Here is a 12,738-nt window from a genome sequence, read left to right on the forward strand (position 1 = left end):
TAGCCGCTGCTGCTGCGAGGCTCTGCTGTTTCTGACACCAACATCCGGCATTGAAGGCTCTCGTGTTTGCCTGGTTGAGGTGGGACTTTTCCCGGACATGGATCTTTCGAGGACTGACGTGCGGCTACAATCTATTCTTGTCACAACGAAGCTTCAATGCCTGATTTTCCACGTGCTTGGTCATGATCTTGTTTCATCTGGTCGAGGAACAGCTTCAGTGGTGGCAGGGCTGATGGCTGAGTCAGACTTGCAAATCGGAAGACGGCCGCTCGAGTTGATGGCTGTCATGCGGGAAGGCGGAGGGTCGAGGCTTGGCATGGCGGCGCCCCTTCACAGCGGAACAACACGGTAGCACCACAACCGGGTGCAAATGCGGGATGAGACCAGCCTGGTGAGCGTGTTCCTCTGCGGCTTCACCAATGCCAGGCTCCAAAGCAGACTCGAGGCCTGGCTGCGGGTGCGGAGCGAAGAGCGCTGGCAAGCACGGGCGCGGTGTGTTTTAAATCGCTACAGCAGCTGCCAGCGCCTTCGGCTCGTATTCTCCCTTCCCCTCCCCCGACCGACCACCACTGCATCAAAAGCAATCGCTCGCGGGCGTTGCTGCATCTCCAGCCCACTGCTAAGCCGCCCGCCGGCTGCACGACTCCGCCGCATTCCGCCCCGCCCTCGAGCGCTCGCGTCGCCGTCGTACTCGCATTCGCCTTCGCCATGATTCCCGCCGCATCTCGGAAACCGCATCGGAAATCTCGCAACGGCTGCGGCCACTGCAAGCGCCGCAAGATCAAGGTCAGCAGTCATAGCCAGCCATCATAAGCCCATTGGACCTCACCGCTTGCGCTTTGTCCGCGTCCTGAGTCCCTAACCGCTGCCCACCCCTATTTTGATCTCCTCGCTAGTCAATCCCGCCCATCACCCTCACCCTCACTCTCCACATCCACAGTGCCATTGCGCTTCGACACACACGTCACGTGATGCACCGCTGACGGCCAAGCAGTGCGACGAGACGAAGCCTCACTGCCGCAACTGCATCAAGCACTCGATAACGTGCGACTTCCCGGAGATCCTGGCCCGCAAGGCATCGGCATCGTCCCACAGCCCCTACAGCGGCTACCATGGCTCCTCCAACGGCGGCATTCCCGGCCACGCCAACCCGAGCCCGGCATCAGCATCGGCACCGAGCCCGCACACGACGGCGGCGCTGCTGGAGGACGAGGGCCACATGGCCATGAACATGGTCGACCTGGAGCTGCTGCACAACTTCGTCACGTCGACGGCCTACACGGTGTCGCAAAACGCCGACCTGCGCACGCTCTGGCGCGTCGAGGTGCCGCGGCTGGCCTTCCAGCACGACTTCGTCATGCGCGCCATCCTGGCCGTGTCGGCCGCGCACATGGCCCACTGGAAGCCCGACAGGGCCGACTTCTACCTCGCGCGCGCCGTCGCCCACCACAAGATCGGCCTGCGGGGCCCCACCAGCATCCTGCCGCACGTGACCGAGGACAACTGCAGCGCCCTGTACATCTTCAGCGCGCTGACGGCCATCCTCAGCCTGGCCATGCCGCGCCGCCCCGAGGACATCTTGTTCGTCAGCGGCGACGGCGACGACGGCGGCCACGTGGCCGAGTGGCTGTTCCTGCTGCGCGGCATCGCCAGCATCGTCTTCTCGAGCAGCGACTGGCTGCTCAACGGCAGCATCGGCCCCATGCTGCACCGCGTCAAGGTGCCCGCCTTCGACCCGGCCGTGCTGCGCGCCGCCGGCGCCGCCAACCCGGACGGCTTCAAGGCGGAGCCGCTGCCCACCTCCACGCCCGCCCGCCCCCCCGAGCACGACCAACTCCTCGAGCTGCGGCGCTTCCTCGAGCGCGACCTGGCCCCCCGCAACTCCTCCTCCTCCGCCGACGACCACGACTCGGAAATGGGGCCGGTGGTGTGCGCCGCCCTCGACGAGCTGATGCGGTCGTACACGTACATCTTCAACCTCGGCCCCGGCGACTGCCACCTCCGCAGCATCTTCTCGTGGCCGTGCGCCGTCTCCAACGACTACCTGGCCGCGCTGACGGCGCACGCCCCGCACGCCCTGCTGGTGTTTGCGTACTACAGCGTCCTGCTGCACCGCCTCGACAGCTTCTGGTGGATCAAGGGATGGGGCACCCATCTGATCGAGCGCATCTATCACCTCATCGCGCCCATCTATCGGCAGTGGGTGAGGTGGCCGATTGAGGAGATTGGGTGGGTGCCGAGGTGAGATGGTGGGGGTTGATAGATGCTATGTGTTGATAGCTTCGGGGGTGACGGTTTGGAAAGGGAGAAACACTTGCTCTCCCTCTCTCTCTCTCTCTTTTCTTTAGCGCGGGTCACATGCGGGTTTTTGGAGCATTTCGGACGTTGGAGGAGTTGAAGTCTTTATTCTTTCCCTTCTCCTTTGGCTTGTATGTATGTATCTCCTTTTTGTGCAGCTACTGGTCTCTGGACGTGTACAAAAACTTTGCGACGGCCGCATCCTGTCCTGAAATTGATACAGGATCATTCACTCATGCCTTTACCTACTGATCCTCGGATGGGCTTGCTGGTGGGTGCAGACGAGGATTCGACGAGATCTCGGCGGACCGGATTCGCTTCCGTGGCCCCTCGTTGCCGGATGACGACCCTGCACGGATGCACGAAAGAACGGTATTACGGGATTAGAAGAAGATGGCCGCTGAAGAAGTCTCTGCGCCGGAGGGAGGAAAAGTGGTGAGGGTGAGGGTAAGACATGAAAAAAAGGGGGGGGGGGGGGGGGGGGGGGGGGGGGGGTTACAGTCCGTAGAACGAACAAAGCCTATTCGAGCCTCTTCTCGATAACGAACTAACTAGACAGCGGGCGCTATGGTGCTATCGACGGCCACATGACATTACGCTAGCTAACTATAAGAACGATATAATTTTAGAGCATGAATCGACAACGATTCGTTTCTAGCTCACCTCTCATCTGCATCACATCTTACATATGTGCATCACAGCACAGCACAGCAACAACCAAAATCGGCCACGTAAAACAATATCATTTTTCTTAGACATTATCAGCCTATCAAAAGGCCATTACATGCTTATAATCGTATTTACAGATGAAGCGTATATCCTGGCGACACCAGCGACGACGACGACGCCGCCACCGTGCCGCTGAGGAGCAGGAGCAGGCAGTCTACTGGAGCTCGACCTCGAGGTCGCCGACCTGGCTGCAGACGAAGTCGTTCTGGCCGTTGCCGCCGGCGTGGCAGTACACGGGCGCCTTCCCGCCGCCGTTGAGGCCGCGACTACAACAACACCACAATCAGCACTCCCTTATCCCACAACGCACAAAGCCTCACCCCCCGAAAGCCGAAGCAGCGGAAGAAGCAGCGGAAGAAGCAGGGGACCGGGGCGGGTGGGTGGGTTGGGTGGAGGGTTTGAAACTTACACAGAGCCATCGACGTTCTTGTGCAGCCACAGCTGGTAGTCGGACGCGCCGTTCTTCTCGACGGAGAAGGTGTAGACGGGCGGGTTGCCGTCGCCGCACGCGTTGGCGCCGTTGCCGGCGAGCGTGCTCGGGTCGGACGAGGTGCAGTCGGTGGTGCCGTCGACCTTGAACGAGACGGACTGCAGGCCGGCGTTGTCGCGGATGGAGAGGTCGGTGACCTTGGCGGTGGTGGAGGCGGCGGCAAGACCGGCGGCGAAGAGGGTGGCGGCGGCGGAGAACTTCATGGTGGTGGTTGGTGGGTGGGTGGGTGGGTGGGTGGTGTTGTGGATGGGAGGCTTGTGTTTCTGTTGGTGTTGGTTGGAATTGGGGGAGTCCGTTGTGGGCTCTTATATAGAGGGTTTGATACCCCGCCCGGGCCCCCCTTTCAGATGGCTGTGCATTGCTGGGACCACTGCTGCTGCTGCTGCTGCGAGCGTGACGGTCGCCGATTGCTTTGGGGACACTCTTTTACGAGGTGATCGACGACGCTACGTCATGGTCCGGGACCGGCGGCGGACCGCAGATACGAGCTTCCAGAAAGCCGCCAGAAGCTCCCCTTCAAACACGCTTGCGGACGCATGGTCAACAGCTCGAGGAAAACGGGGACTTCGGCCATACGTAGCTGGAAAATCCGTTTTGCCAGGCGAAACAAGTAAAGGAGGGAACAGAACAGGACGAACAAAATAATTCCAGGGAGGCTTGGCGGAGCGGGGGCACAGACTGTTTCTATATGATCCGGTCACACTGTCGAGCCCTATAGTGACAGATGCGCGCTGCCTAAGTTTAGCTGCTGTGCCTCAACGTCCCCGACCCAAACGGCTTCACCGCTGTTCTTCTATCCATCGGAATAGTCATCAAGCAAGCCCCGTGCCATACAAGGCTGAGCCCCAAGGGTCCCCGGCCAGCCCTACGCGCTCGGGTATCTCGGCTCCAATGCGGAGGTATCCCGTAGCCTTACCTGGTCAAGGGGGGATTCACCTACATGTAATGCCTAGCAAGCCGGCGGCCTGGATTGAAACCACGTCTGTTTCGAACACGTGCTACAGAGCCCCAAAAGTCCCAATCCGCGGCTTTCCAGCACGCCGCGGCGATTCCGCGTCGATTCCCACGGCAACAGTACATGGCCATCAACAGGCCACGGCACCAACCACCGGACCTTTGCAGATCCCGCAGGGACCAAGGGGCCCGTACGGAGAATTGTCGTCCGAAAGGTTCCATCTCGGTCGTTTTCTCTCTCGTTCGAACCATTGCGGTTATAAGCCGCGGACGGCCAACGTTTAATGACTTTCGGCTTTTTGCCCCGCCCGCGCTCGTGTGTGACATGCTCCCTCCGTAACTCCGAGACCTCGTAGCCCCGAGACCTCGTCATCCCTCTGGAAGGCTCGACTTGGTTGAGTTGGGTTGCAAGTATCCCGTCGAGGAGGTAAGGCGGCGGGTGGCGGCGGGTGGCGTGGCCTTATTGCGGAGTCGCTTAATACGAGATGGGGGGCAAGTGGGGTAGGTACCTATGTACATACATTGGACACTTGGCGGCATTTGAAAGGATGGAGGAAGACTGCTTAAGCAGAAACCGGAAGTCGCAAGTCTGATCCCAGGAACGAAGACGATGTTGCTTCGACGAGCGCAATGCTAAGAGAGAAGCTTCGCAAAGTGAAGCAACTTTGAAGTCGACGTTGAAGATGGGGGAGTCTTTCAGATCATCCGGTACTGCGTAGGAGATAACCGAGCTTGGCGAATGGCTATCACGGACTTCTTCGCTGCGGACAAGTAGCTGCTAACGAATTCTGACGCAGGAAGGTTGGGGACACGGCAGTATTAGGCGTAGCTGTGGTCGTGGAGGAATTGTTCTGATCTTCATGGTTCTGGATCAGATCGCTTGAGCTCACTATATAGGGCGGGGTCCATGTCGATGGTGCGATAGACAGCCTAAATGGTAGAGGGAGCCATCAACCCTAAATACCCGCTTCGCGAAAAGGATACGTAATGATCCGTATTTGCGTATTCGTATGTGGCCTGTCTACGACCATCGGCCACCCCACCTCCTTTTCAAATCCGTTTGAAACGAAGTGTGTCGTATTCGGCTTGAAGTATTTGAAACATTGCATGTACACCTTTCCCCACATCTTGGTTCGTCGGGCAACCTGGACCCCCTACTACTTGGCTATATTTGGCAAACCCAGAGCCTACTCGGATCATTCGAGACTTTGCGTGTGCCCCGTATTCTTGCAGCTTAACTGGTCAGCAAGTTTGGATCTTGCACGGTACAATCGTAAGGCCGTCCATCAGGAGAGTTATGGGGCTGCGCTTGAGCTACAATTGGTGGCGACAAGTACGAAAACGTAAATTGAGTGCGGTTCACTATATTACAGCCACGCCCGTGAGCGATATGCTCGCATCTCTTTAGCTTTGTCTCTATTCTGCGAGCCACTGATTGGGATACGCTTGCTGTCTAGAATCCCGAAGGCTTGACCCCGACGTCATGTCTTCCTCGTTACTTCTTCTTTCCGTCGTCCTCTGGACTCTGGCTGCTACAGCCCTCAACTACGTGGACAGCGCTCCACGCGACAGCGGAACCTTCAACAATCCGTCTGCTAGATTCCGGCCCAGATTCAGGTACTGGCTACCAGATGCAGGCGTGAACAAAACCGTGGTGGCAGAGAACATCAAAGCAGCGGGCCAGGTTGGCGCAGGAGGTGTCGAGTTCATCCCGTTCTACGGCTGTGGGGGTACCATTGATACGTATATCCCGGCGTCCAACTGGTCGAAGAATGGACTCGGAATACCCGCATTTAGAGAAATGCTTTAAACAGCCTTGGAGGCTCACACAGACAATTGCCTCGTCATGGACTTTCCGCTTGCTGGAGTCCCTGCAGAGACCACCGACGAGGGACTTTAGTGGGATTTGGTATGTCATGAACTGCTACCTATCCATGCGTGTTGCTCATAGTGAAAGCAAGGGTTCATACTCTTCCGTTGCGGCCACTAGTGGCTTCTTCTCAGGCGTCATTCTCGGATGGGAGGATGGAAAACTCGTTGCGCTCGTGTCCACTTTGGTGTTAACCGCCTCTATAAATATAATGCAGATACTGCGGTGAGGACACAGCCCTCTTGCACGTCGCTGCCCTCTCTCGTCCGAAGCTCAACGGTAAGCGTGTCTTTAGTTTCGCGGGCGAATTCAACGGGAATACGCTGTTCCATGCTCTGCGGAACACATACCCGGAGAAGACCCTCTACGAAGATAGAGAGGGACAAGGCCATGATCTAAGCAGGATTCTTGGCGCGGCAAAGCAGAGCAACTCTTGATGGTTATAGGAAGGCCGGGATGGAAGAGTGTGGAGGGTTGTCTGAGGGTTCGGGTGTGATACATCAGTCCCATCAAAAATTAAATTAATCGTCATCTTATTAGTCTGTCCAACCACGCCATAGGTATCAACTCGAAAACAAGCGACCCCCTCTCCCTCCCTCCCTCCCTCCCCACCCTCACCCCCTCTGCTCCGATGTAACCGTAATCTCCGTCTTCTTCGAGATCCCCTTCAACGCCACTCCTCCGCCATCACCACCAACATCCCCATCCTCATCCTCATCCCCATCACCATACAGCGCCCCCTGTTTCGACACGACCGTCGCACGATACTGCTGCCCAGCCAACCCCGCAGCCGCCGCCGTCGGCGACCCCGACCCCGCCGCAACATTGCCCGGCTGCTTCCCCCCATCCACCACCACAACCATGCGCTCAGTGCTCTTGAAGCTACCGCCGCAGTCACTCCCCACCCTCTCCTCCCGCTCCTCCTCACGCCTCGACGACAGCTCGTGCCCCTCCTGTCTGAAATACCCATGTTTGGTGCCCATGCCATTGCCATTCGCGGCGAAAGACGTCGCACGCCCACCACGGCGGCGGCGGTTCGCACGCGGCGTTTTCGACAACGGCGCGCTGCCGGCGCCGCTGTGACCGGCGCTGGACAGGCCCAGCCGCGCGAGGACGGTGGTGAGCAGGATGCGGAGGGTGGCGAGGTTGGCGGCGAAGATGCCGGCGGCGCTCTCGACGACGGACCAGAGGATGATGGGGACGGAGGTTTTGGTGTAGTTTGTGGACGAGGAGAAGCTGGTGAGTTGGGTGATGCGGATGATGGAGGCGATGGAGGCGCTGGCGGTGGGTGGGAGGTGTCAGTTTTGGCGGTGTGGGGGGAGGTTGTTGGGCGTACGTACAATGCTCCTAGGCTCAGCAGCAGGCCGACGGCGAGCTTGGTGCGGCGCGTCAGTTGTGTTTGGGCGAGCAGCCAGATGGGCAGCGCGGAGATGATCCAGTCCGAGATGATCTCCATCGCGTTGTGGGCGTAGGACAGGTTCATGATGACGGTGCTGCTCAGGCAGCGCCCGCCGGTGGCGCCCGGCGCGAACTGGTTCCAGAAGTAGTCGACCGGGTGGCACTGGAAGAGGATGATGCAGAGGTAGCCGGTCGTGTACAGCGAGTTGACGACGACGATGGCGTAGACGGTGTAGATCTGCCACCGCAGGTTGGTGAGGGGCAGGTAGAAGTAGGCCAGGCTGAGCTTGATGAAGAGCACCGACGCCACGTACGTGAACTCGGCGAAGTAGTACTGCTTGAACGCCGATTTGAGCTGGTCCGGGCTCAGCGTGTTCATGTCCCGTCCGAAGCCGTCGTAGATGGAGATGTTGACGGACACGCAGAGCCACGTGTATAGACCCTGCAGTGCATCTGATCAGTCTCGTTGCGTGGCATGCGAGGGTTCGACAGAGCTGCTTACCATGGTGACCATCATGTGCCAGTCCGTTGCAGACCATACCTTGACCATGCTGACGCGGACGTAGCCACGCAAGCCAAACATGAACCACAGTACGATCAGGGAAGCAATGTTGAAGTTGTACATGGGTCTTCCGGTGCCGTAGACGCCCCACACGGCGGAATCTTCGGTTGTCGGAGTCATGCTGGCTGCAGATGATGGCGAGGGACGGGACGATTGTGGCACGAGCTAAAAGTGTGCCTCATGAATGTCGTGGGCTATATACGATTGGATCCGCATATCCCCTGAAGCTAGCCGCCCGATCTGAGGCTTTGCCCATGATCAGCAGCTAGGAAGGTGTGAGACTGCATCCCGCGTCTAGGCGGGTGGGATGCACGGGGGGACACTCCGTGTGGCTGGTCTAAAAGTTCGGCAATCTCGCAACCGTGCCGTGTGGGGAAAGCTAAGGTGGCTAGCACGCTAAAAGCCCGCCTGTCATGCACCGGCCCGCCGTTCCTAACTTAGTTCACTATAGTTGGAAAATAAGTTGAGGACATGTGCTTGCTGACCAACGTGAGAATTATCTGACGTCTTCAATTTAGTTGATCAAGTAGCGGCAATTCTTCTACAGCTAAACCCAATATGAACTTAAAACTTTGTCCGGCTCTTGATGATCAGGGCAACTCCTTAGCTACGCGTCGATAGGTACGTAAGTGTTGGAGCTCCGTCGTAGGGAAGGCTGGATTTTCGTCGACCGTGCGCCTTTCGGCGAATACAAATAGTCGGTGGCTCCAAGCTATCAAGGCGAAAGATCTAGTTTAATTAGATGGAATCGAGACTTGGCTCCGCGTCCTGACCCTGTCTACCGCTGTTTTCATTGTGGTATGCCTGGCGGTGATGAAGGAATCACTTCTAGAAGATTTTCAAAGGGGCAAAGAGCTGGCGGAGTTCAAGGATTTAAGTCTAAGGGTCAATTTATTTCCTCTAGCAAGAAAGGACGTGTCAGAACTTTTCAGCAGTCCATCACAGATAGGGGACATTGCATGGGTAATCTTGAGCCGTTCGACCCAGCCCGTTCTTCGAGGATGTACACCCGAACCTTCTCATTTCACCATGCAAAGGAGCTGATGCAACGACGGGTATAAGAAAAAGCGTGCAATGCTTCTATAGAAGTTTTGCATCCGCTAAAATTCTCAGCCATACAGCACCAATTAACCTACCTCATCCCTCTCCCACCTGGCAATACTGCGTTGGATTCGCGTTTAACAGCACAGGATTCCATCGAACGCCTTGTATAGCCCGCCGAAGATCGCGACCGCGAAATAGTTGCGATGCTCCACGAGGCGCCGTCGTAAGGGTAGGACTCAGAGTGAGAGGAAGGCTCACATCCTAGGACGACGATGGCGATGGACAATGACTTCGAAATTGTGATGGTTGATTATACTTTCCATTGTTCACTCTGCTCGGCAATAGCGCCGATATCTCTGAAGTGGGTGACAACAGGAATTGCCCGCCTGTATCTGTCTTGATGTCGATGTAGTATTCTGACGGATGTGGCGGCGGTTCAGAATCAGCGTTCCGGGTAGGCTGCGAGCGAAAAGTGACGTGGAGGGGTTGAGCCAGCAAGGATGCTCCCGTGTTGGCTTGAAACTGCGGGCCTGCCGGGATGGAGTCCGGCGAGGGGTAGTGGGGCGGGTCTCCGATTCGATGAGGGGTTCTGTGTCGTGGTTGGTACGTTGCCTTGCGCTTATATCAACGCCAATGTCAATTCGATCCCACTTTAGTGAAAGTTGATGCGTACACCGTTTCTACTGGTGGTAATAGCTTCATCGAAAAAGATTCTCGCGAGTTACACTAGCCCTCCGTGCATAGCTGTCTGAACGCACAGCCACAAGGTCGCACTAATGCTGGCAAGTCCCTCGGGATTACATTAGCTGAGAACCACGCGCATGTGGTACCCGGCAGAGTCTCCACAACAGCAATCACTCATCGAAACAACGCAATCACGCGAAACGACCACGAAAAGAAAAGAAAATAACAAGTCCCATACTAAGAATTCGTTTGAAACTCCGCCTTTGCTTAGGATTAATTGTCGAGCGTGGGGTCCGAAACAATAGGGCGTCTTGAAAACCGGCGAGGTTTGTCGAGCCAATAATCTGGACCTGAACGTTACTTGGACAGGCTGGCAAATAGCAGTCTACACTTTCAGAGGAGATGAGGATGATAGAATGTGAACGGGAAGTAAAGGGTGAAATAGTTGACGACTCACGCAGGGTTGTGCCTGCTGATTTTGGTAGTCAGCGGACATTGCATTCTCGAGAGGGACTTTTGGGGAAGCTATCTTGTGACCCAAACCTGATATCTTTGGCCTCTGGCGCCGGCAATAAAAACTGCTGAATTTTCATTAAGTCAAGCTGATGGTCGCATAAACCGTGTACTCAACGACCCAGATACTGGTCCTCAGTCTACAGTGGGCTGGTATTTCAGATTCAATACTTTGGGTGTCTAGATGTGCTTGAGGAACTTGCCGAAAGCACCATCCGCGATTCGCTGCTGACCTGCGCGCTGTCGAAGGGTTTGGTTATCATAAAGTACAAATTGCCCTCACCATAACGGGCATTTCTTGTTAGATCATCACCAGAATTAAATGGTGCATATCAGCACTTCACCATGTTGACGGTGACCAAAGGCGAGCCGATTTGGTTGAGCGACATCTAGTGCTGAAGAGGTTGATATTTCCGGGCGAACGCAAGTCAGCACGTAAGCCAGGACTTGCAGTTCTTCAGGATATTTCTGAAAAACAAGCCTCAATATTGACCGTGCTCCAGAAAGTGTCCAAGAAACCTGCCTCAGGAAAACCATTTATCCAACGCGTTCGCGTCAGGAACCGCGGGCCCCCGTCCACGCGCGCCAGCACATGACGCCATCCACCCACCGCGCCCGGCCCGAGCTTCCCCCGGAACCAAACACCTCCGGGCAACCTTCCATCCGTCCTCCCCCGTCCTCTTCCGCAACTTTCTCACCCACCCACACCACCCACACACGCACACGCACACGCACACGCACACCAACCAACCCAACCCGCACCAAACCAAGTCACCATGGGCAACGACGGCGGCTCGATCCCCACCCGCCGCGAGCTCGTCAAATCCGCCGCGCGCAACCCGTCGACCACCGAACTCAAGGCCGCCGCCGCCGAGGCCTCGCACCACCGCTGGACGACGTGCCCTCTCTCCGACAAACCGCTCGCGCGCCCCGTCGTGTCCGACGCGCACGGGCGCCTGTACAACAAGGACGCCGTCATCGAGCACCTGCTGCCGCTGGCGGACGGCGATGATGTGGGCGCTGTCAAGAGGAGGGAAGAGCGCGAGAGGGATGTGCTGAGGGGCGCGGTGGGGGGCCTGAGGGATGTCGTGGAGGTGGGGTTTTGTGTTGAGGGGGATGCGGAGGGGGAGAAGACGCCGGAGGGGGAGGAAGGGCGGAAGGAGAAGGAGGAGGTGTGGGTGTGTCCGATTACGAGGGAGCGCCTGGGGCCCGGGGCGAAGGCCGTGTATCTGGTGCCGTGCGGGCACGCGTTCAAGGGCGAGGTCATCAAGGAGGCCGGCGGCGAGAGGGTGTGTTTGCAGGTGAGTTCCCCCACTTTCTTCTCGGGATGCGCGCTTTCGCGTCCGTTGCAGAGTGGCAAAGGGCTGACGGTGTTTCCAGTGCAACGAGCCGTACGCCCCCAACGACGTCATCCCCATCGTGCCGACTGCCGAGGAGGACATTGCTCGTCTGCAGCTGCGGATCAAAACGTTGAAGGAGAAGGGCCTGACGCACTCGCTCAAGAAGGCGGCGGGCGGCAAGAAGCGCAAGAACGGTGGCGGCGATGACAAGGACGGCAAGGCGACAAAGAAGGAGAAGAAGGAGAAGAAGGCGGCGGCGGACGGCATCAAGAACTCGGCCACGGCGTCGCTGACGGCGCGCGTGCTGGCCGAGCAGGAGGAGCGCAACAAGCGCCGCAAGATCGAGAACAACGAGAACCTGAGCAGCCTGTTCAGAAAGGACCAGAACAAGCCCGGCAAGAACAGCGACTTCATGACGCGCGGCTTCAACATCCCGGCGCAGGCCAAGCGCTGAAACGACACGAGATTTATTGCGATCATGGGCGGGGGAGGGGTTCCAAATGCATACAAAGAGCATTGCAGGCGTTAAGGCAACACGGGGATAACTTTGGTAGCAGGTCACTTCGGCATACTCGGCGAAAATGGAACAAGTCATTGATTCTCTACACGTCTATTCATCTAGGTCTAGAGTCGGTCGTCCGGGCGTCGCTTAGATGCGCGATTTGACGTCTGGGGAACTGGTCTACCGTAAGCTGAGGACACGACACCGATATACGACGAATAAAACTGGGCGAAATCGATGGACGGCACGACGGGAAGCAGCAGGGGAGTAGTGGTATGGTGAGAGTGCTGTCGACCGATTTCGTCCTCCCTCGGGCTTTCTTCTCTTCACACACACAATTCCACGTCACTCACA

General features: G+C 57.4%; 4 protein-coding genes across 4 annotated transcripts; 2 read left to right on the forward strand and 2 right to left on the reverse strand.

Moving 5' to 3' along the window:
• Window positions 1-708: 708 nt before the first annotated feature.
• On the forward strand, window positions 709-2,245 carry SLS55_001362 (uncharacterized protein; the record flags this gene model as incomplete). Its single annotated transcript, XM_066772856.1, has 2 exons — window positions 709-786; window positions 995-2,245. 2 exons carry the CDS (start codon window positions 709-711, stop codon window positions 2,243-2,245), a joined length of 1,329 nt encoding a protein of 442 aa, XP_066638135.1.
• Window positions 2,246-3,181: 936 nt separating this feature from the next.
• On the reverse strand, window positions 3,182-3,720 carry SLS55_001363 (uncharacterized protein; the record flags this gene model as incomplete). The annotated part of the gene is made up of 2 exons (XM_066772857.1): window positions 3,182-3,293; window positions 3,437-3,720. The coding sequence occupies 2 exons, from the start codon at window positions 3,718-3,720 to the stop codon at window positions 3,182-3,184; spliced, it is 396 nt and encodes a 131-aa protein (XP_066638136.1).
• A 3,235-nt stretch (window positions 3,721-6,955) lies between these two features.
• Window positions 6,956-7,824, reverse strand: SLS55_001364 (uncharacterized protein; the record flags this gene model as incomplete). Its single annotated transcript, XM_066772858.1, has 2 exons — window positions 6,956-7,619; window positions 7,817-7,824. 2 exons carry the CDS (start codon window positions 7,822-7,824, stop codon window positions 6,956-6,958), a joined length of 672 nt encoding a protein of 223 aa, XP_066638137.1.
• Window positions 7,825-11,550: 3,726 nt separating this feature from the next.
• Window positions 11,551-12,336, forward strand: rtf2 (Replication termination factor 2; the record flags this gene model as incomplete). The annotated part of the gene is made up of 3 exons (XM_066772859.1): window positions 11,551-11,555; window positions 11,603-11,609; window positions 11,923-12,336. 3 exons carry the CDS (start codon window positions 11,551-11,553, stop codon window positions 12,334-12,336), a joined length of 426 nt encoding a protein of 141 aa, XP_066638138.1.
• Window positions 12,337-12,738: the final 402 nt, after the last annotated feature.

This window comes from Diplodia seriata, assembly GCF_021436955.1.
Source record: "Diplodia seriata strain FDS-637 chromosome Unknown scaffold_1, whole genome shotgun sequence".
In the NCBI taxonomy this organism is placed as follows: domain Eukaryota; kingdom Fungi; phylum Ascomycota; class Dothideomycetes; order Botryosphaeriales; family Botryosphaeriaceae; genus Diplodia; species Diplodia seriata.